This window comes from Somniosus microcephalus, chromosome 5 (genome assembly GCF_052327205.1).
Source record: "Somniosus microcephalus isolate GS21.2 chromosome 5, FLI_Smic_1.0, whole genome shotgun sequence".
NCBI classification, from domain to species: domain Eukaryota; kingdom Metazoa; phylum Chordata; class Chondrichthyes; order Squaliformes; family Somniosidae; genus Somniosus; species Somniosus microcephalus.
Window position 1 is genome coordinate 237,642,553 of NC_140991.1, and position 24,073 is coordinate 237,666,625.

General features: G+C 42.6%; 1 protein-coding gene across 5 annotated transcripts in view; it reads left to right on the forward strand.

The window, feature by feature from the left end:
- Window positions 1–24,073, forward strand: part of LOC147117613 (triple functional domain protein) — an 862,300-nt gene that overhangs the window by 700,455 nt on the left and 137,772 nt on the right. For all 5 annotated transcript variants that reach the window (XM_085988742.1, XM_085988743.1, XM_085988739.1 and 2 more), the window contains 4 exons: window positions 14,208–14,503; window positions 20,897–21,067; window positions 22,431–22,526; window positions 23,822–23,976. In XM_085988742.1, coding sequence (XP_085844868.1) covers window positions 14,208–14,503; window positions 20,897–21,067; window positions 22,431–22,526; window positions 23,822–23,976 — 718 coding nt within the window. The remainder of the gene's footprint in view (window positions 1–14,207; window positions 14,504–20,896; window positions 21,068–22,430; window positions 22,527–23,821; window positions 23,977–24,073) is intronic.

Sequence of the window (24,073 nt, forward strand, 5' to 3'; positions counted from 1 at the left end):
TCTCTGAGACATTCCATATCACTTTATGTAATGTATTATTTTGAAGTGAAGTGGCTTGTTATGAAGACAAATCGACCTGAAATGTTAACTCTGTTTCTCTCTCTACACGTGCTGAGTATTTCCAGCATTTTCTGTTTGTATTTCCGATTTCCAGCATCCTGCAGTATTTTGCTTTTGTATTAGTCCACAATAATTTACAGTACTGAAATTAAAGTTAACTTTTACTGAACTAAGTTATCAACTTAGTTCAGTTCCAAAATGCTTTTAAAACTTGAAATGTAAAACATCCACGGAACAAATCAAATTATGCATCATTGACACTGTGTAGAATAGAATCATAGAATGGTTACAGCACGGAAGGTCATTCGGCCTGTCGAGCCCATGCTGGCTCTCTGCAAGAGCACTTCAGCTAGTCCCACTCCCCCGCCCTTTCCCCGTAACTCTGACTAACATTTTTTTACTTGTGGGAGTCATCATAACTGACTTGCCCATGCATCACTTGTAAGATATGGGTCTCTTATAACAATCTGTTTTTCAAGACCCTGCAAGTGGCCAAATGTCTCTTTCAAGGGCTTTTGCTTCCACACCGAGTTCTCCTCGATCAGTGTTGTTGAAAGAAGATCTATCTGACAGTAGAAAGGAGCATGACATTTACTCATCTGTGCCATTCCTAAACAGTATTAAATACCATGGCAGTTAAACAAAACACTCAATTATTCTGTCACAGATAAAACGCTGACAATTTAGCATTTGTTAAATTTGGGGCAACTGGTTCTTTTGCATGCCTGGAGCAACTTATGGGGGTGTATTGGTGGAGTTTTCTTCTGTTTGATTGATAGCTAATTCAATTAATTATTGGCCCTAAAAGTTTTCTGTAATGCTTGCACTGAATCATAACTTGGCGATGTATGTTGATAATATGTACTTAGTTGTGAGTGAGGTGAGAATGTGTCGGGTCTTATGGTCATAATTTTAGTTTTTTTTAGCAGTGAAGCTGGGGTATTGTTGGAAGTCACTCAAAAGATTCATGATTGTAGTCTCAGGCAAGCTCACTTTACAACTGACTGCTGGAAATAAATATGCAGGAAGTCAGTTATTCCTGGAGATTTAAGCTGCTTTTAAAGAAATTAAAAAGAAGAAAAACTTTTTGAAGACAGCATTTAAAACCCAGTAAATGTCAGATGATTCTCTTTTGTGAATTTCCTTTATGCTCGCGGTCTGTGCAATGCCTTGCACAGTCTGGAACAAGCACTGACATGGTGGGAATGAAAGGTAAAGCTCAACAGGACATGGTCTGTCATGACCCCAACATGTGGCACTGAACCTTTAGTACTTTGATTTTTAACACTGATACGCAAATCCCATAATAAAAGGTTACTTTCTGTAAAAATTAATATTAAATCCAAAAAACCACTAACATATAATTTGCCCTAAGTGACAAAAGTCAAGATTACTTTCTTTCTTTCTGAGAGCACTGAAGAGTATAGTCACTTTCAACTAATTAAAGACTGACTCTTCCTTAAGCACTAATGAATCTGTTACTTCTTTACTGCTACTATAATGAGGAGAGAAAGGAGAGACAGAGAAAGCTGTAGAATAAATGTAAACAGAACTGAAGTTTGTTCTGGATGTAATCCTTTTTCAAGATACTAAATTAAAATATATATATATATTACAACAAAACTATGCAATATAGTTTTAATCTTGACTTTTGTCACTTAGGGCAAATTATATGTTAGTGTTTTTTTGGATTTATATTAATTTTTACGGAAAGTAACCTTTTATTATGGGATTTGAATATCAGTGTTAAAAATCAAGCTAATAAAACAATCACTAAGGACCACTGGTGCAGTTATTTGTGAAAAAATGAGGCCAAATATTGCAGTTGGCAGAGTACCTCCGGAGTACACCGCCGAGCTGCGAAAGGAATACGCATCTTCCTGATGGCGGCCATTCTGTGAAAGCTTGCGGTCTGACACTGCGTAATGGAGGGCAGTGTAATGGCCCACGGATCCCAGGGACGCAGCCTGTGCAGAAGCATACCTAGCATCACGTGGGCCTGGTCCTCCAATCAGAAAACAGAATTAGATTTTACATATTTCAGAAGGGAATCCCGTAATCAGATTTAATGGAATCCTGAAATCAGATTTAATTACAATTTACAGGATTGAAATTTAATTCCTAATTGGCTTCATTCCACCAACGTCACTAAAAATTTTATTTTGCTGATAATTTTATCGACATCATTAAAACTCTAATATTTGCAGAAACAAGAAAAACTCTTGATATCGTTAAACAATATGATTTCCAAGATGAAACTGTTTAAAACATGCCTGAGGTAAGCTCTTACGCTGATGCAAACAGGCCCTGTGCCTGTTTGCATCAACTGTAACATTTATGTACGCAATTGCTGGGCTGTTGGTGGGCAAATAGCGCAACTCTGCACCAGCAATTTCTTGTTCATGGGCCGCGCAAAAAGCCTGTCAACACGTTGACAGACTGCAAGTTCGGGATTTAGTGTGCGCGCAAACGCATGTAGAAATTCCGAACTTGCGGTGGATTTCAAAGGAGGTATGAGTACACTGCCATACCTACCACAAAATCCGGGCCATAGATTTTTTTGGGGCTCTTGTAGCCGAAATAGAATCCACATCACAACTAGGAATCAAAATAGAATTCAAGTCTTAACTGCTTTCACACTCGAGGTTTCTCTGAAAGTCTTTAATAAGCACTTAAGAATTAGGAGTGGAAGTAGGCATTACGGCCCTTTGAGACTGCTCCGCCATTCAGTAAGATCATGGCTGATCATCGACCTCAACTCCACTTTCCCGCCCAACCTCCATATCCCTCGATTTCCCTAGAGTCCAAAAATCAATCTATCTCAGCCTTGAACGTATTTGACGATTCAGCATCCACAGCCCTTTGGGGTAGAGAATTCCAAAGATTCACAATCCTCTGAGTGAAGAAATTCCTCCTCTTAAATGGCCGACCCCTTATCCTGAGACTATACCCCCGAGCTCTAGACTCTCCAGCCGGGGGAAACAACCTTTCAGCATCTACACTGTCAGTCCCCCTCAGAATCTTATATGTTTCAATGAGATCACCTTTCATTCTTCTAAACTCCAGAGAGTATTGGCCCAATCTACTCAATCTCTCCTCATACGACAACCCTCTAATTCCAGGAATCAATCTAATGAACCTTCGTTGCACCGCCTTCAAGGCAAGTATATCCTTCCTCATATAAGGAGACCAAAGCTGTGCACAGTGCTCCAGGTGTGGTCTCACCAAAGCCCTGTACAATTGTAGCAATATTTCCTTACTCTTGTACTCCAACCCCCTTACAATAAAGGCCAACATGCCATTTGCCTTCCTAATTTCTTGCTGTACCTGCATGCTCACTCTCTGTGTTTCCTGTACGAGAACACCTAAATCTCTTTGAACACCAACATTTAATAGTTTCTCAGCATTTAAAAAATATTCTGTTTTTATATTCTTCCTAGCAAAGTGAATAACCTCACATTCCCCCACATTATACTCCATCTGCCACCTTATTGCCCACTCACTTAACTTGTCTATATCCCTTTGCAGGCTCTTTGTGTCCTCACAGCTTACTTTCCCACCTAACTTTATATTGTCAACAAACTTGGATACATTACACTCGGTCCCTACATCTAAGTCATTAATATAGATTGTAAATAGCTGAGGCCTCAGCACTGATCCTTGCGGCACCCCACTAGTTACAGCCTGCCAACCTGAAAATGACACGTTTATTCCTACTCTCTGTTTTCTGTCCATTAGCCAATCCTCTATCCATGCTAATATATTACCCCAACCCCATGAGCCCTTATCTTATGTAACAACCTTATGTGGCCTTATCGAATGGCTTTTGGAAATCCAAATATACTACATCCACTGGTTCCCCTTCATCTACCCTGCTAGTTACATCCTCTAAATCTCTAATAAATTTGTTAAACACGATTTCCCTTTCATAAAACCATGTTGACTCTGCCTAATCATATTATGATTTTCTAAATGCCCTGTTACCACTTCCTTAATAATGGATTCCAGCATTATCCCGACAACTGATGTCAGGCTAACTGACCTGTAGTTCCCTGTTTTCTCTCTCCCTTCTTTCTTGAATAACGGGGTTACATTTGCTACCTTCCAATCTGCTGGGACCGTTCTAGAATCTAGGGAATTTTGGAAGATCAGAACCGATGCATCCACTATCTCTGCAGCCACCCCTTTTAGGACCCTAAGATGTAGGCCATCAGGTCCAGGGGATTTGTCGGCTTTTAGTCCCATTAGTTTCTCGAGTACTTTTTCTCCATTAATCTTAATTGCTTTAAGTTCCTCACTCTTATTCGCCCCTTGGTTCCCGACTATTTTCGGTATTTTCACCAATCTTGCCTGGTGGAGGGAGAAAAGAAAATCTTGTCCAGGGAATGGTCGCTTCAGCCATTGCCGCAGCATACTGTCTGATGGGTCAACAAAAGAACAGTGTTTGATGTCTTTATGGAGGTGGTAATTGAGTTTTATTTGGATGTTTTGGGAATATATAGATTTTAATTAAAACTCTATTCCTTCTGAAGCAGTTTGAAAAACGAGTCAATGGATAAAATCTGATTAAAGTTCTGTAAATTTAACTCTGAAAAGCTTTCTATTTTTATGGTTTTTATTTCACACAAGTAGAAAGGGCCAGTGATCCTGTTGGGACAAAACTAGAGTTCACCATTCAAAGCTATGAAGTTTAAAAGTCTTAGAAATGTTGCCTCACTGTTCTCAGACATTTAGCTACTGGTATAAAATAGTCCAAGATGACCAGAGTTGAACTTGTTTGAATAATGCCATAATTAGCATCTGAATGGATTGCTGAATAAATGGGTCATTTAATATTGTACTCTCTCAGAATACAATATCACATCAGTATTTATATGGCTGATCCAGTTAAGTTTCTGGTCAGTGGTGACCCCCCAGGATGTTGATGGTGGGGGATTTGGCAATGGTAATGCCGTTGAATGTCATGGGGCGGTGGTTAGACTCTCTCTTGTGGGAGATAGTCATTGCCTGGCACTTGTGTGGCGCAAATATTACTTGCCACTTATCAGCCCAAGCCGGAATGTCGCCCAGGTCTTGGTGCTTGCAGGCACGGACTGCTTCATTATCTGAGGAGTTGTGAATGGAACTGAACACTGAGAACATCCCCACTTCCGACTTTATAATGGAGGGAAGGTCATTGATGAAGCAGCTAAAGATGGATGGGCCTAGGACACTGCCCTAAGGAACTCCTGCAGCGATGTCTTGGGGCTGGGGCGATTGACAACAACCATCTTCCTTTGTGCTAGGTATGACTCCAGCCAGTGGAGAATTTTTCCCCTGATTCCCATTGACTTCAATTTTACTAGAGCTCCTTGATGCCACACTTGGTCAAATGCTGCCTTGAAGTCAAGTGCAGTCACTCTCACTGCATCTCTGGAATTCAGCTCTTTTGTCCAATTTTGGACCAAGGCTGTAATGAGGTCCTGAGCTGAGTGGTCCTGGCGGAACCCAAACTGGACATCGGTGAGCAGGTTATTGGTGAGTAAGTGCCGCTTGACACCTTCCATCACTTTGCTGATGATTGAGAGTAGACTGATGGGGCGGTAATTGGCTGGGTTGAAGTTGTCCTGCTTTTTGTGCACAGGACATACCTGTGCAGTTTTCCACATTGTCGGGTAGATGCCAGTGTTGTAGCTGTACTGGAACTGCTTGGCTAGAGGCACGGCTAGTTCTGGAGCACAAGTCTTCAGCACGACAGCCGGGATGTTGTCAGGGCCCATAACCTTTGCTGTATCAAGTGCGCTGAGCCGTTTCTTGATATCACGTGGAGTGAATCAAATTGGCTGAAGACTGGCTCTTATGATGGTGGGGACCTCAGGTGGAGGCTGAGATGGATCATCCACTTCACACTTCTGACTGAAGATGGTTGCAAACGCTTCAGTCTTTTTTGCACTTGGGTGCTGGGCTCCGCCATCATTGAGGATGAGGATGTTCATGGAGCCTCCTCCTCCTGTTAATTGTTTAATTGTCCGCCACCATTCACGACTGGATGTGGCAGGACTGCAGAGCTTTGATCTGATCCGTTATGGGTAAGGTTAGGCGCACTCATGTGCTTCATATATTATGAAGTACTGTGTTGACTTTGGCATGTGATCAGTACTCATAGCATTAAAACTCACTGACCAGTGTGGACTTTGTATGAACTGTGACTTCATCAAGTTAAGGCTTGGGGACTGAATAACCAGATGTGAAATGGAGGAGAAGGGGGACAACATACATGGCTGTGGAGCTTCTTCCTCCCACCCTCCTTTCTGTTAAATAGAACCAGATGTATGTTGTCACTGAATCCTCTGACCTTTTGCTGCAGCCACAGTTGGGAGTCAGACGCTGTGTTACAAATAAAATAGCATAGCCCTGATGCTGTCTTCTTGTATCAGTTACAAGATGAGGCACTAAATTACATAAAAGGATAAAAAGGTTTAGTGGTCCATATGGAACGGGACCAGTGATTTGCAAGGGAATGCTATGTAACTGCTTATACATGATTTAGTGTCCAATGTTGGCCTTATGAGTGAACATATCAAGCAAACAATGAGAAAGAAGCATATAAATTATCACTTTTAAATATTTACATTTTAAAGCTAAGCAAGTATTTGGACACGGAGATTTTCAGGATTAGTTTTAAACCAGAAAGACTGGTTATTTTTTTTCAACTTTTAAATCTTGATTAAAAAATGCTGCGATATCATGGCAGAATTATTCTCCAAATTGAATTTGCTACTTCTGCAGCTATATAGCCTTAAGTGATTTTTTTTTTTAAATTGTGCATCTTTCAGTGGCTAATTATTCTTAAATCACAAAAGTGGTATGATCTTGCAGTAAAGACAAAGCAGAAAGTTATATGAATCCCATGTTAGATATTGTTAACGGTTCTCTCTCCTCCGGTATTGTCCCCCTTTCCTTCAAATCTGCCATCATCACACCTTTCCTCAAAAAAAATCCTTAACCCCTTCCGTCCTTGCAAACTGTCACCCCATCTCCAACCTCCCTTTCCTCTCCAAAGTTCTTGAATGTGTTGTCGCCTCCCAAATCCGTGCCCATCTTTCCCAGAACTCCTCCTTTGAATCCCTGCAATCAGGCTTCTGCCCCTGCCACAGTACTGAAACTGCTCTTACCAAGGTCACAAATGACATCCTAATTGACTGTGACTAAGGTAATCTATCCCTTCTCGTCCTTCTGGATCTGCCTGCATGGTTGACCACAAAATTCTGTTCCAACGCCTCTCCACCGTCATCAAGCTGGATGGGGTTGCACTCGCCTGGTTTAATTCCTATTTAATTCCTACACTCTCCAACTGTAACCATAGAATCACCTACAATGGCTTCTCTTCCCAATCCTGCGCTGTCACCTCTGGTGTCCCTCAAGGATCTATCCTTGGCCCCCTCCTATCTACATGCTGCCCCTCGGTGACATCATCCAGCAACACAATGTGAATTTTCACATGTACGCTGATGATACCCAGCTCTGTCTCCTCCACCGTCTCTATACTATCAGACTGCTTGTCTGACATCCAGCACTGGATGAGTAGAAATTTCTTCCAATTAAATATCGGGACGACCCAAGCCATTGTCTTCGGTTCACGTCACAAACTCCGTTCCCTTTCCACTGATTCAATCTCTCTCCCCAGCAACTGTCTAAGGCTGACCAAGTCTGTTCACAACCTTGAGGGTCAATTTTCCTGGAGCCGTCGGGCGGGGTTTCAGGCGTGTGTGGGGGGAAATCCCGATTTCGGGGGTCCCAACACTATCCCGCCCAAAACCCGCCTCCACGTAAGTTTCAGGGAAGGCAGGCACCCGCCCCGCACTGGGACCCGCCAACCCGAGGCAGGAAGGGATTAGTGCCAATTAACTGCCTGTTAACAGGTAGATAACAGACAGTTTTTAGCCTAATCCCTATTTTGAGTGGTGTCGTGTGGGATTCCCGACGGCTCCAAACCACGCCAGGTTAGAGCAGGCGGGCCGTCGGGTTGAAGGACTTGGAGGGGTCGTGATGTCGGTGTTCAGGTGAGTGATGGGTGCATGAGTGCAAAGGTAAGTGTGTTTGGTGTGTCTAAAGTGTGTAAAGAAGTTTAAATTACCTGTACTTACCTTAACAGCCTTCCTCTAGGTTTCGGGAGTCCATCACTCAGCCGGCACTGAAAGCAGAATGGCTGCGATCTGTCAAAAGTGACAGCCTTCAGCTTTCATTGCCGGTGAGACTTCTAACTGAGTCTGTGTAGAAGGTCTCAGGTTAGAAGTCAGACTGTCAGTGTTTGACAGCTTCAAACAGCTGTGAAACACTGATATTTCATCTGTCAAGACCTCTTGACCGATGAAATTTCAGTCTGTGACGTCACCTGTGGCCGGATGGCCCTTAATTGGCCTGCTGAGCCCGCTGGGCAGGCTTAACAAGGTCAATCAAGGGAAAATCGCGTGGCTTGGCCGAACGTTGATGTAGGTGGGACTAAAACCCGAAAGTTGTAGTCCCGCCTCCTTCCCGACAGCTTTATGAAAATCGACCCCTTGGTGTCTTATTTGATCATGAATTGAGCTTCCTACCTCACGTCCGTTCTGCCACTAAGACTGCTCATTTTCACCTTTGTAACATCGCCTGTCTCCACCCTTACCGCAACTTGTCTACTGCTGAAACCCTCATCCATGCCTTTATCACCTCTAGACTTGACTATTCCAAAGCACTCCTGGCCGGCCTTCCTAGTTCTACCATTCATAAACTTGAGGTCATCCAAAACTCTGCCTCCCGTATACTAGCTCGCACAAGTCCCGCTCACCCATATCCCCTGCTCTTGCTGACCTACATTGGCTCCCAGTTAAGCAACGCCTCGATTTTAAAATTCCCATCTTTGTTTTTAAATCCCTCTATGGTCTTGCCCCTCCTTATCTCTGTAATCTCCTCCAGCCCTATAATCCCCCTCGACCTCTGCACTCCACCTATTCTGGACTTTTGAACACCTCTGATTTTAAATGCTCCACCATTGGTGGTCGTGCCTTCCGCTGCCTAGGTCCTAAGCTATGGAATTCTCTCTACTTCTCTTTCCTCCTTTAAGACGGTCCTTAAAACGTGCCTCTTCGACCAAGCTTTAGGTTGGTCATCTGCCCGAACATCTCCTTTTATGGCTCGGTGACAATTTTTTTTTATAACACTCCTGTGAAGCGCCGTGGGACGTTTTATTACATTAATTAATGGCGCAATATAAATACAAGTTGTTGTTGTTGTTGGAGTCCGCTTCTCCGTGTAACTAAACTTGAGGACTAACCACATATTTGAATTTCCTATAGCATTGAAACATAGAAGATAGGAGCAGGAGTAGGCCATTCGGCCCTTCGAGCCTGCTCCGCCATTCAATGAGATCATGGCTGATCATCCAAATTCAGTACCCTGTCCCTGCCTTCTCCCCATATCCCTTGATCCCTTTAGCCTTAAGAAATATATCCAACTCTTTCTTGAATATATTTAATGAACTGGCCTCCACCGCCCTCTGTGGCAGAGAATTCCACAGGTTCACCACTCTCTGGGTGAAGAAGTTCCTCCTCATTTCAGTCCTAAATGGCTTACCCCTTATCCTTAGACTATGACCCCTGGTTCTGGCCTCCCCGGCCATCAGAAACATCCTTCCTGCATCTAGTCTGTCCAGACCTGACAGAATTTTATAGGTTTCGATGAGATCCCCTCTCAATCTTCTAAACTCCAGTGAGTATAAGCCCAATCGACACAATCTCTCCTCATACGTCATTCCTGCCATCCCAGGTATCAGCCTGGTGAACCTTCGCTGCACTCCCTCCATGGCAAGAACGTCCTTCCTCAGGTAAGGTGACCAAAAGTGCACACAATACTCAAGCACAATGATCAAACTCTCTTATTCGGGATTAGAAGAAAAAAGGTATACATGAAAAATCAAATAAAAACAAAACTGAAAATGTGTGCAGGTTAATAAATGTCTGATAAAGAAGGAATGGCTAACTTTTTCACCTTTTTCATATTCAGATGTTGATTGACTTTCTGTGCATTTTCATTATTTTCTTAATAGATTTTTTTCCCCTTTCATTTTTATAGTGAGTAAAGGAACAAAACTTCTATCCTAGCTCTGTGATTCAATATGTTCTATCTTGGACCTCAACTAATGGATAATTTTCACTCATGTTATTTTTTTTAAGTCATGTTATTCTTCTTAATGTGACCCAGTCATCTCTGATGGAAAGTGAGAGAAAGATCACATAATCTGTAATTAAGCATTCTTTCCACCTGAAATAATCTTTGTACGAAGGTTTTTAAAAAAATCCAATTACTACATGATGTGTACTAAGTCAACAGACCATGAAGATCCCACATTTGATCATTGGTCTCTGCTGAATTTGATGATTTCAGTCAGTCAGCATTGTGTACTAAAAGTGACCTAGGTGCCGGTACAAGATATTGAAGGGCTGCCTGCAACTGTAGAACCAATCTAAGGAGAGATGGAGATTTTTTTTTAAATTCTATTATTTTAACTTTAGGCAAGGGAACAAAATGTACTCTGGGTGGCGTACTTCACTGTTCATCGATAAGAGTGGTTCAGTTGTACCACGTCTGACTGAGTTGGCCTAGTCTTGCCAAACTGGGCCTGCATCAGGTCCTGAGGGAACCAATGCGAGCAAATAACCTACATGACCTCGTCCTCACCAACATACCTGTTGCAAACACATCTGTATCTTATAGCATTGGTAGGAGTGACCACTACACAGTTCTTGTGACGACAAAGTCTCATCATCACGGTGAGAACACAATCCATCGTGTCATGTGGCACTCAATGTGAAGTGTAGAATGATGTGCCAGGAACAGTACCATACCTTAGAATAGGAGAGCTACAACACCGGGCTACTCGGATGATAAACACCAAAAGCAGAAGGCTATGGACAGAGCTAAGCAGTTCCACAGTCAATGGATCATAGCCAAGCTCTCTAGTCCTAATACATCCAGTCAAGAATGTTGTCAGACAATCAGGCAACTAACGAGAGGAGGAGGCTCCTGGAACATCCCCATCCTCAACCATGGTGGAGCCAAACACATGAGTACTAGAGACAGCGCTGAAGTGTTTTCAAGCCTCTTCAGCCAGCAGTAACAAATGGGCAATTGCTCTCAGGCTCTTCAAGATCCTCATCATCACAGATGCCAATGCCCAGCCAATAAGGATGTGATTGCTTTGGAGAGGGTGCAGAGAAGATTCACCAGGATGTTACCTGGGATGGCGCGCCTCAGCTATGAAGAAAGACTAAACAGGCTGGGGTTGTTTTCCTTGGAGCAAAGGAGGCTGAGGGGGGACCTGATTGAGGTGTACAAAATGATGAGGGGCATAGATAGGGTAGATAAAGAGGAACTTTTCCCCTTAGTAGGGGGGTCAATAACAAGGGGGCATAGATTCAGGGTAAGGGGCAGGAGATTTAGAGGGGATTTGAGGAGGAACTTTTTCACCCAGAGGGTGGTTGGAAGCTGGAACTCACTGCCTGAAAGGGTGGTAGAGGCAGGAACCCTCATAACATTCAAGAAGCATTTGGATGGGCACTTGAAATGCCATTGCATACAAGGCTATGGACCAAATGCTGGAAAATGGGATTAGACTGGACAGGGATTGATGGACGGCGCAAACACGATGGGCCGAAGGGCCTCTTTCTGCGCTGTAAAACTCTATGACTCTATGACTCTAATTCGATTCACTTTACATCATATTGAGAAGCAGTGTGAATTAGCCGTGTAAATGGCAAATGGATTTCAATTTAGATAGGTGTGAGGTGGTGCCTTTTGGTAGGAGCAATAATGAGGCTTCATACTCCTTGCAAAATAAGAATCTAAATTGGATAGAGGTGCAAAGAGATTTAGGTACATATTCACAACTTATTAAAAGTAGCAACGTAAGTTAACAAAGTCTTAAAAAATGTAAACAACGCATTGGGGTTCATTTCTAGAGGAACAGAATTCAAAAGCAGAGAAGTTATGTTAAACATATATAGAACCTTGGTTAAACCACACTTGGTGTACTATGCACAGTCTGGTCTCCATATTGCAAAAAAGATTGGAGAAAGTGAAAAAAGATTATCAAGGATGATACCACAACTGAAAGGTTACAACTATCAGTATAGACTGAACAGGCTCAGGCTCTTTTCTCTAGAAAAGAGAAGACAGAGGTGACCTGATTGAGGTCTTTAAAATGATAAAGGTGTTCGACAGGGTAGACATAGAGAAGATGTTTCCACTTGAGGCTGAGCCCACAACTAGGGCTTATAAATATAAGATTGCCACTAATCAATACAACAAGGAATTCAGGAGAAACTTCTTCACTCAGAGTGGTGGGAATATGGAACTCGCTACCACATGTATTTAAGGGAAAGAGGAGAGATAGAAGAATTAATACGTTCTAAACACTCACTTAGACACTAACTCACAAAAGAGGTTGCTATGAGCCCTCTGTTTTCCCATCTTTGAATGTTCCAGTGTACATTATTTTGCCTGTTAGTACATTATTAGTGCTTCAGAAACATGGAAGTTGATCACCCGATTGCTTGTGTCAGTTTACAGAGGTTTTCTATCTTGCAGCTGTTGAAATAATCTCAGATTGGTGTAGTGTGTGGTGTAGTTGGCCTAAACAGTCCATAGGAAAAATGTGTGCACACAGGTGAGAGTAGAATAATGGTCCGGAATTTGCGGTTCTAATAACAGCAAGGCTGTCAGTGCTCACTGTTATTACTGTGTAAAACTGACAGCAACTTCTGGTGTCCAGAAGTTGCTCTCAGTGATTCCCAGCTCCTCTACGGGGTGCGCTGTTGCAGTCTTCGCAGATGGAATCATTTAGAAGTCACTTATATATCACTTTATTATAGTCCCTGCTTTTTACTTCCTGCTTTGCTGTCTGAGAATTATTCAATCTGATTGGCTAATCAGCCTACCTGCTGCCTGCCCTGTTGCTGGATGCCGTAGATCCCCTATAGAAGGCGCCAAATTCAAACTGATGTCGGAAAAGAGGAAGTCTACGCTCTAGAGCCCGCTAAATCGTTCCGGGCAGCTTTGTTTTTAGGTCAGCAGCAATCGCCATTCCTTCGCCGCTGACTGCAAAATCCAGGCCAATGTTTTTTCCAGCAAGAATAAGCAAAGGCCAAGTGTTAAATGCTGGGATTGTTCTCCTTAAAGCAGAGAGGGTTCAGGGGAGATTTAATAGAGGTGTTCAAAATTATAGAGTAAATAAGGAGAAACTGTTTCCAGTGGCAGGATGGTCAATAACCAGAGGACACCGATTTAAGATAATTGGCAAAAAAAACTAGAGGAGAGATGAGGAGCCACTTTTTTACGCAGTGTGTTATGATCTGGAATGGGCTATAAGGAAAGAGCAGGGGAGTGGGACTAATTGGATAGCTCTTTCAAAGAGCTGGCACAAGCACGATGGGCCGAATGGCCTCCTTCTGTGCTACATGGTTCTATGATTCTAAGTGTCAAGTACACTGTTTGAAGAAATTACAAGCAGTAGCTGCCACTAATGTGAGCACCTCTGGGATATTGGGTGAACAACAACTTAGATAAAGGTGTGCAATATAGGATATTTTCATGAACTGACAAATAATTGTTTTGTTCAACGAGAAAGTATTATGTAAAGATTTAGATCCAGTTGTCTATATTTTAACCCATTTATTCCCAGAATGCACCACACAACACAAAAGAAGGCGAGGACGTGAAAAGGCTATTCAACCCAAGTCCCTCCCTATAGTACCCCAGCACTTCCATCTTAGCATCCAACATAATGAATTTCCACTCAAGTTTAGTCTATCAAAGGGAAGTGCTGAGTGTAGACTTGTTGCTTCCTTTTGGAAAGGGGAAATTGTAAAGTGAGTCAGTCAAATGGCTTGTGGGAGATGACAGTGGCATAAGCTGTGACTGCCAGCACATTTAAAAAAGGAGTGAAGCAGAGGGAAAGTAGGATAGTACTACATTCAAATAGTTTGCATTTGTGAATATTGTGTACTTACTGTTTTTTGTAGTTCACTGACAAACTATTCTGTTTGAAGAAAATGGCTTTCCAAAGTAAATCTAATACTTTGTCACTTATGAATCCAAGTGTTACCTTTATTGTGTGTGCTTTTCTTCTACAGACTCGCTTTCAGTGTCCAGCAACGATGCAAGTCCTCCTGCCTCAGTGACTTCACTTCAACCCCACTCTGTGAGTACAACGCAAAGCTCACCAGGCCCAAAGCGCCCTGGTAACACTCTACGGAAGTGGCTCACCAGCCCTGTAAGGCGTCTCAGCAGTGGAAAAGCAGATGGCCATGTGAAGAAACTGGCTCACAAACATAAAAAGAGCAGGGATGTCCGCAAAAGTGCCGATACTGGGGCTCAGAAAGACTCTGATGAGAGTGCTGCTACACCCCAGGAAGAAACTGTGGATGAGGTGAGTAACAGAGAACATAAAAATCTGGTTGAAACTTTGCCCAATTTAAGCAGACTGAATGCAGGCATGATTTAAATAACCGGAAGGCCAAAAAGGCATTGGGTTCTTCTTTCTAAAACCGATTAAACATTTTACATTCAGGTTTCACCTGGTCAGAAGTTAAACAAAAACATCATAAAGTTAATGACATAATTTTAAACTATCTGAATGGATCATATTCCTCAGAGTTTATTTTAATAATTGGTAAAGTATATGAAAGACTACATGGAATGTCAAAATTCCAGGTGATTTTGTGATGTTACTTTTGTGCACTGATAACAGCGACCCCTGATGCTTTAACAGAAACATCCCACTCTGTTGAATAACTTCCAAAATAGAAGCAAAGCAGATTTTTTAAATTGAGAAACCAAAATGAAGGGCCAAGATCCTTAGTTCAGAACATCACCAAAGTTGAAAAGATTAGATTAGGTAAATTGCAAAGCAGTATTTAGGTGATGCCAAGCTTGAATTTTAAAAGCATAAGGATTGTAGAAGGAAGGAAAGACTGGTGACGTGAAAAGTTCTACAGTTTTAGAATCCTAGGAAAAATTGAGTTAAAATCGGAGACTGTATGATGAGTGACGTAATAAAACTCACTACGCACTTGGTTTGAGCATAAAACAAGGCTTTAATCAACTTGTTTCAGAACATGGAGGTCTAGTTGTACTTCACTAGTTCCTGTCTTACAAAATGTCCCTGGAAAGGTGGCCATCCCACGGGGAGCGCTCGGCTCCCCGAGTGGATCCGGTGGGGCAGCTGGCAGATCTCTCGATGGCCCAGGTAGGGCGTCGCCTTCGGGGGAGCGCAGAGTGTCGGCATCATCCCCGTGGGTCCCTCTATCGGTTGGGTCCGTGGAACCAGCCGGACAGGGAGCCAGGTCCCGGAGCGAAACGGTGGACTCCCGGCCATCAGGGTACCGCACGTGCGCGTACGTGGAGCTGACATCCGTGAGTTCTACCTCGTCGACGAGAGGATCGGTTTTAGATGATCAGACGAATCTTTGGAGCAGCACGGGGCCGGGAGCTGCCAACCATGACGGTAGAGACGTCCCATGGGTGGAGCGACGCTGGAAGCTGAAGAATCGCTCGTGAGGTGTGATATTGGTAGACATAGAAAGGAGAGACCTGATGGAATGCAACACATCAGGGAGCATAGTTTCCCACTGCTGGTCTGGTAGGTTGCGTAACCTCAGCGCAAGACGAACAGCATTCCAAATGATAGCGTTGTATCTCTCAACCTGTCCATTACCGATGGGATGGTACGGTGTCGTTTTACTTGTGACAACTCTCCGTTGGGAGAGATAACTTTTGAGTTCGCTTGACATGAGGGAGGGACCCCGATCAGAGTGGATGAAATTGGTCGTACCGCAAAGGGAAAAGACTTGATCAAGGCATTTGATCACTCTGGAAGTAAGCATATTGGGACAGGGAAAAGCAAAGGGAAAGCGTGAATATTCGTCCACCATAGTCAGTAAGTACGTGTTTCGCGTTGAGGAAGGCATGGCCCTTTAAAGTCAATGCTGAGTCGCTGCATAGCGTGTATGAGCGAGCCATCCGATCGAAGGAAGAATTGCAGTTTTAATTCCGCACAAATTCTACAGGAGGAGCATGTTCTTTTCACATCTTCCGTAGAAAATGGGAGATTTTTAGATCGCACAAAGTGCAACATACGGGTAACGCCAGGATGGCATAAATCAGCATGAAGATCCGCAAGAGTCGAAGTTGACAAAGAAGAGCAGAATGCCCGCGTGAGGGTATCCGGGGCCACATTCTCTTTGCTGGGTTGACAGTTTATGGTGTATCCAAAGGCAGCCAATTCCATCCTCCAGAGTTGTATTTTGTTATTCTTGATCTTAGTGCGTTTCCGGTTATCCAGCATAAAGGCCACGGAGCGCTGATCGGTTATAAGTGTGAAATGGCGACGAGCGAGAAAATGACTCCATTTACGTACCGCTTCGATGATGGCCGTAGCCTCCTTCTCGACAGGAGGATAATGGAGCTCGCTACCCTGCAAAGTTCTGGACAGAAATGCAACGGGTCGACCACCTTGATTCAAGGCAGCAGAGATCGCCACATCCGATGCATTGCACTCGACCACGAAAGGAAGATTTTCATCGATGGAACGAAGCGTGGCTTTTTCCATTTGTCGCTTGAGGAGGTTGAAAGCTGAAATAGCCATTGCCTCTAATGGAAATGACTTTGCGTGAAGCAGGGGCTGGATCTTGTCGGAGAAGTGGGGTATCCATTTCGCATAATAGGCGAACATGCCGAGTGACCGACGAAGAGAGCCGAGATTTATAGGGGGAGGGAGCTCCTGAAGCGGACGAAGTCGCTCCAGATCCGGTTTGATGACACTGTTGCCCACCCAGTAGCCAAGGATGTTGACTGATGGTACTGATTTCACAGATTTGGACTCATTTAAGCTTAAGTTGCGATGACAGAGAACGTCAAAACATTTCTGGAGGTTGGCATCATGCTCCTTCTGGTCATGACCAGCAATGGTGATATTATCCAGATATGGAAAGATGTCCGTTAAGTTCTCCTGTTTGACTAGGTTATCCATTGCTCGTTGAAAGGCGGCCACCCCATTGGTGACCCCAAATGGAAGGCGACAAAACTGGTAAAGCCGACCATTGGCCTCAAAGGCCGTATACATCTTGTCAGAGTCCTTTAACAGCACTTGATGATATGCGCTCTTTAAATCAAAAGTTGAAAATACCTTGTAGTTGGCAAGGTTATTGACCATGTCATCGATGCGTGGTAGTGGGTAGGCATCCAGTTCGGTATACTAGTTAATAGTTTGCGAGTAATCGATGCAAAGACGTTTCTTGTGTTACTTCAGAGGATTTTTAAAAACGACGACTTGAGCCCGCCAGGAAGATGAACATGGCTCAATGATACCGCCAGCTAGAAGGCGAGAGATTTCTGTCTTGATAAAGGATCGATCATCTTGGCTGAAACGTCGTGATTTAGTGACTATGGGCTCACATCGGGGGGAAAGATTGGCAAACAAGGAGGGCTCATCGAGCGAAGCCGCCGAAAGCGCACAAAACGGTACTTTGGAAATAGTAAGCTCCGGCTTTGACCCTCCAAACTCGAAGGGAGTCTTTTGTGTTGTTTCTGGAAATCCTGTCCCAGGAGCATATCACTGCATAGGTTCTTGAGTACCCCGAGCCAGGTGGAGAAATAAGTGCGGCCATTGAGAATAAGGTCGACAAGACAAAAGCCGGAAGAATTGGTGGTCAGTGTCGTCAGAGCCATTGCAATTTCCCTGTCCGAGGGGTAAATACGCAGTTTTAACTTACTGACAGCCCGCTCACTAATGAAGCTGTCAGAGCTGCATGAGTCGATTAGTGCACTCAAAATGTGTCCATTTACCGAAACCTTCGTGGCTGCATGGGACAGACTTTGGGGAATAACAGCTGTGATGGGAGGAGGGACAGTTTTACCCTTGACAGCTGTAACCTTAGTAGTGGCTCTTGGGGGAGGAGCAGTTTTATAGATAGTAGCTGTAACCTTAGTAGTGGCTCTTGGGGGAGGAGCAGTTTTATAGATAATAGCTGCAAAACTAACAGGAGCTCTTGACCGGTATACCTTAGAAAAGTGGCCTTTCTTACTAACAGCGGCTCTTGACTGGCATGCCTTAGAAAAGTGACCTTTCTTGCTGCAATGATTGCAGGTCGCGTTACGAGCAGGACACAAGTTCCTATAATGGAATGCACCTCCACAGAAGAAACACTTTCTTCCAGATTGCCAAGATGCCGCTAGGGCGGGGTCGTCATCAGTGTAGGTTTCTAGGGTAGGGTTGTCATCAGCCGGGTTGGAGTCGTCATCCATGAGGGCTTCCACCCAAGGCCTAGCGAAGGAGTCACAAAGTGATAGCAGCAGCCTGTGCACGTGGTGAATGATAGGTGTCTGCATTCCTCTTTGCTAAGTCTAGAGAACATGCCTGCTCATAGGCAGCCTGTAACTTGAGGGTTTTATTCTCCAACAGACGCTGACGTATGAAGGGAGACACAATCCCATTAATAAAGGAATCACAAATTAACTCCTCCTGGTACTGCTCAGCTGTAACAGCTTTAAGATTACAATCCTTGCTGAGCCTGCGAAGTTTCTGAAGGAATTCGTCAAGTGATTCCCCAGGTTGTTGTCGAGTTGTGGTCAGTAGATGCTGAGCAAAAATTTCATTTGGGAACTTGACATATAGCTGCTGTAGTATTTGGATAGCGGCGTCATAGTCTACACAATCTTCGATATAATCAAACACATGAGGGGATACATAATTAGCAAGTATCTCTAATTTATCAGGAACATTCTTACCACACACCCTGAGGAAGTTGCTAAAGGTACGATACCAGTGTTTCCATACCTTAGCGGCTGTAAGTGAATTCGGTTCCAGGTCAAGACGGGCAGGTCTGAGTAGTTTCTCCATGATGGATCGATTACTTGTCTGAGTTCCCTTCTACGGTTCGAGTCGTAGCTGGCTGTTCCCGAATCACTCAAAGCGTGGAGTCGAAATCAAGTTGATTAAATTGACGTAATAAAACTCACTCCACACTTGGTTTGAGCATAAAGCAAGGCTTTAATCAACTTGTTTCAGAACATGGAGGTCTAGTTGTACTTCACTAGTTCCTTATCTTACAAAATGTCCCTGGGAAGCTGGGCCCACGCCCGAGTATTTATACTCCTTGGTCGGCGCCACCAGCTGGCCGTCCAGCGTTATTTCACGAGTATTTTCCTGATGATGATGAGATTTATAACAAAATGAGCCACACTTTCAACATTATGGGATGCCGGGAAGAGAGAGAGTGTACAGGATGGCATCTTTGCAGCTTTGAAGGAACAAAACATGAAAGTTCAGAGGAGCACTAAACAATAGTATTGATAATATACAGAATGACAGGTATTACCTATCATACAACAAGCTTTTTCTTGTATCCTATATAGGAGCGCAAGTAAGATGCTAAAAGAGCCTTTCAGATATAGGAGCAGTATTCAAGTCTTGGACAGACTTGGAATTCAGAGAGAGTTACAAGTTGTTAAAGGATACATAAATGGGATGAAATGGAAACCAAGCTTTGGGGATAACTAACAATGGAGAAATGTGGGTGTTCCAGGTGAGGACAGGGGGAAAAGACCAAGAGAGTCAATAAATAAAGAAGCACTAACAGTAGAACCATCAAAGGTAAGAGGTGATAGCTGTTGGTCAGCTGTTGAGAGACAAGTAGTTGAAGGATTTTTTACTGCCCAATTGAAGAGCTTGGATGAGGTCACAATATTGTGATTCAATCATTCTAATGCGAGAAGAACTAGCGGTTGTGATCACTGAATTTGTGCAACCTGAGGGAAATTGATGAATGTAGAGAGATAATCAGCAAAAGACTTAATTGTGTTGAATGATGACTGAAGGAGGTCACTAAAAGGACAGAGTTCTGGGAGACCCCGGAGTTAATGGCAAAACAAGTTGAAGGATGAGCCACAAACTAAAGCTTTGGAAGGAAACTAAATGGTCATGAACATAGGTTTGATGGAATGCTTAGTTACTTGTTTGGAAGTACATGATGCCAGACCCTGTCAAAAGATTTGAAGATGTCCAATGACCAAAACTATTCAAGAGCAGAGTTCCAGAAACGTATAAAGTGGGCAATAAAATTACCACCAGAACAGCCTTGCTGCAAATCTTACCAACGATCAGAACTTTCAAAGTGATGGTTAATTTGAGAGTTAACAACAAATTCCATAACTTTATAAAGTACTGATGTAAGGGCACTGGAGCAGTAGTTAGAAGTATTAGAGGGGTCAACTTTCTTAGGGATAGAGTGAACCCTGGAAGACTTCCAAAGAGAAGGAAAGGTAGACTAGCAATAAGAAACAACATAGGACTGGCATTAGATTGGAGGCAAAATCTCAAGGGCAGTGGGAGAGATGCCATCATAACCATAGGTTTTATAGGAGTCCAAAGGGCAGAGGATCAAACAGACCTGATGGTAATTAAACTGCAGGAATGTGTTTACCAAGATTATCAAATTTAGAACTGGAGGAGAAAAATTAGCTAAAAAGATCTGTATTCACTTCAGAAGATAAAAAGATAGGCCAAAAATAATCAATTTTAAAATACAGCAGAATCCAGACATGGTATAGATATAATGTCATTCCATCGTGAGATCTGGGCTAATAAAATTGACAAAAATTTCAAAATTAGAAAATGCCTGCACCTGCAGAACAGAGCTCTACACTATGTAAGCACACGTGGTTTGAATATATTTTTGCAGAACTGTTTTCATTATGTAGCACTTAACAACTAGGTTTACATTGGTGACCCAGGGTTTTATTTGTATTTATATTTTTTTCACAGAGGGGACGGAATGAAGGACTCAGCAGTGGCACACTGTCAAAATCCTCTTCTTCAGGAATGCAGAGCTGTGGGGAAGAGGAAGGTGAAGAGGGGGCAGATGCAGTGCCTCTTCCCCCTCCAATGGCAATTCAGCAACACAGTCTTCTCCAGCCTGACTCCCAGGATGATAAGGTAAGGCATCACCATCACATCCTACATATTTAATCAACAAAAGGCTAATTGTAACATTTCTGAGGTAAACCAATCGGGTATATCTTTCAAAAATCAAAGTTTCTAATTTAAATATTTGACTTTAAAGACTTTCTTCTTAATGTTTAATTCCCCATACAATTCAAAGTAAAGTAAATTAAATCCCTGACGTATTGATCTTTAGCAATGTAAGTAAAACACATAGAAAAATGTATTTTTTTCAACTATGTAAACAAGTAATGGAAATCTGACTGCATCAGAACAAATTTCCCGTTAGTAATATAATTCTTAAATTGCTGACCATACAATGCATACATAAATAGTGAATGTTAGGCGTTATACAATGAAAGAGAAATTATTTTCATTGTATTTAAAACTAAAGTTTAAATCAGCGGTTTTGACTTCCAGTGCGACATTTCCTAACTAACTAGCCTACAGTCTGCTTAGAACTTCACAGCAATTTGTAGTTACTGAAGCATATTTTAATATGTAGTGACATATCAGGTGAAGTCTGTTCATTATGTGACAAGATAACTTGTATGCTATAACTAATTGCTTTGTTTTCTCTTTTTTTAAATGTATTCTTATCACAGCATTATGTTGATTTATGTTCTGTCTCTGTATTTTCTCAATTTCCTTATCTTTCTATTTAAATCATTATGCTTCCCCAGTCTTGGCCCTTTTGTTCTTAAATTGCTTTTGTTGTTTCTATACCATATTGGCCAAAATTTGTGTGAAGCTTGCTTTGTTGCAAGGTTCAACTTAACCATATCAATCTTTTTTTTTCAAAAAAAAAGAGTTAATGTTGGAAGTTGTTTGTTGTGCTGAATGAACCTTCTGTGTCGCAAATACCTTTCCCTTTCTATTAAAAGTCATTATGTGGAAATCCAGTCTGTTGTGCACTTAATGGTACATGAAGCACATAAAAGCCATGTACTTATACTTTACTCTGATTGGCTAAGTGTCCCTACCCAGAAATCCTTACTTTTGGTTCCCCAATATTCTACCAGCTACATGCAATTCCATACAACTAGACATAAGTTGACGTCAGATTGCTTTTGAGGCCAGAGATCTCCTAAATTCCTGCAGTCCTGATCTGGAAACAAATCCCTACATCCGAATGTACTTTGAGGATGCCTCAGAAATGGTGAGCCTTGTCCCCTTTAAAAAAAAAACAGTAAAACTCAACAATTGTTTAATAAAAATGCCTGGATACCCTTCATAAAGGATTAAATACAGTATTTTTTAATGTTCTGTTTATTTTTTCTTTAGCTACTATCAATGCAGGAGTTCCCAAAAGTCACATTATTCTGTCAGTGAACATTCTTTATATCTTCTTACTCAGACATCCTCTCGTTTATCAGTGCGCCCCACAAGCTCAGAGACACCCAGCGCAGCAGAGCTTGTTAGTGCTATTGAAGAACTTGTGAAAAGTAAAATGGTAAGAGATATTAGTTCAAAGCACTACCCATTTATTGTCACAGATGAAATTCAAGCAGACTCTCCTAAATGTTCTTTACTGCTCAATGTTGCCTTTGAATGTTTAGTCTTACAGTATATATTTCAATTTCAATTTTATTTGTCACATAACCAAATACAACAAGTGAAATCCAGTCAGTGAAATGCTTTTTTCTTAACGAGCCGAGCGCACCAAGCAGCAAAGGACACTTAGCTGCCTGGTACGCACGGAGCCCGCAAGGACGGCAGCCATCTTCATCGGCGCCATCACAATAGGGTCCGCTCTCGCCTCGCTCCGCCTTTCCCGCACTCCTGCCCGACAATCTTCAGCCACCGTGGTACCGACATCCCGGGGCCTGCTTCTCCCTGGCTCTCCTTCCACCCGGTCTGACCTCCGAGCCTCCCGCGGTGTCCGACCTTCCAGGGCCTGCTTTTTGCCATTATATTTCTTGATGTAAGTGGGTCCAAAAAAGTTGAGAACTAGTGATATGTGGTCTAAACCTTGCTCTTTTACATTTATATTTTAGGGTTTTTTGTGCTCCTCACAGTGAAGATGTCCATGCTGGGAAATTGAACACTTTCCAATGATTAGTACCCACAGTAGCATTAAACCCACTGTCTGATTCAGCATGGCGAGATGCAAGTAAATCGCCCACTATTCTTCCCCAATAACATGCCTTAACCCCAACCTCAGAAGAGCACCCTCTAATGTATTATCATGAATTTTGTATTTCCCATATTAATTATCCTTATGCCTATTCTGAGTGTGATTGCCAATTTTCAACAATTTCTGCCAAATTACAAGCACTTTAGTACTGTGGTCCTTTGCCCACACGATATGACAGAGGTGACTTTCATCTTATTAGTCAGGATTGGATTCAAACTCAAGTCTTAGACATGAAAGGGCAGCCAGTGTGATATGCCCTACTCCATCCAGTACCCAATGATTCATTGTCGCTGGATAAAATGCTGGAACTCCCTAAATAGAAGTATTGTGGGAGTACCTTCACCACAGAGACTGCAGCAGTTTAAGAAGGCCCAACACCATCTTCTCCAGGGAAATTGAAGATGGGCAATATGTGCCGGCCTTGCTAACAGTGCCCACATTCCAAAGAATTATATTTTAAAATGTAATGTGCTAACTATGGTGGCAGTAATCTAACGGACTTTTGGAATTATGCTATTTTAATTTTTTTTCTTTAATTATTTTCCCTTATGTTACAGCTATTAAAAATATTCAATACTTTTCCCCCTCTACTCACCCAAAAAAAAATGCAGGCACTGGAGGATCGTCCAACATCCCTATCTGTTGATCAGGCAGACAGCAGCAGTCCATCTTTCAACCCATCTGATAACTCTCTGCTGTGTACTTCCTCCTCCTCTCCCATTGATGAAATGGAAGAAAGGAAATCTAGCTCCTTAAAGAGGCGCCAGTAAGTCATCTATGGATTAACAACAAAGCATTTTTTCATTGACCTTGAATTGTGAAATTCGTTTCAGGGAAATTCGTTTCAAACCATTATCCAATCA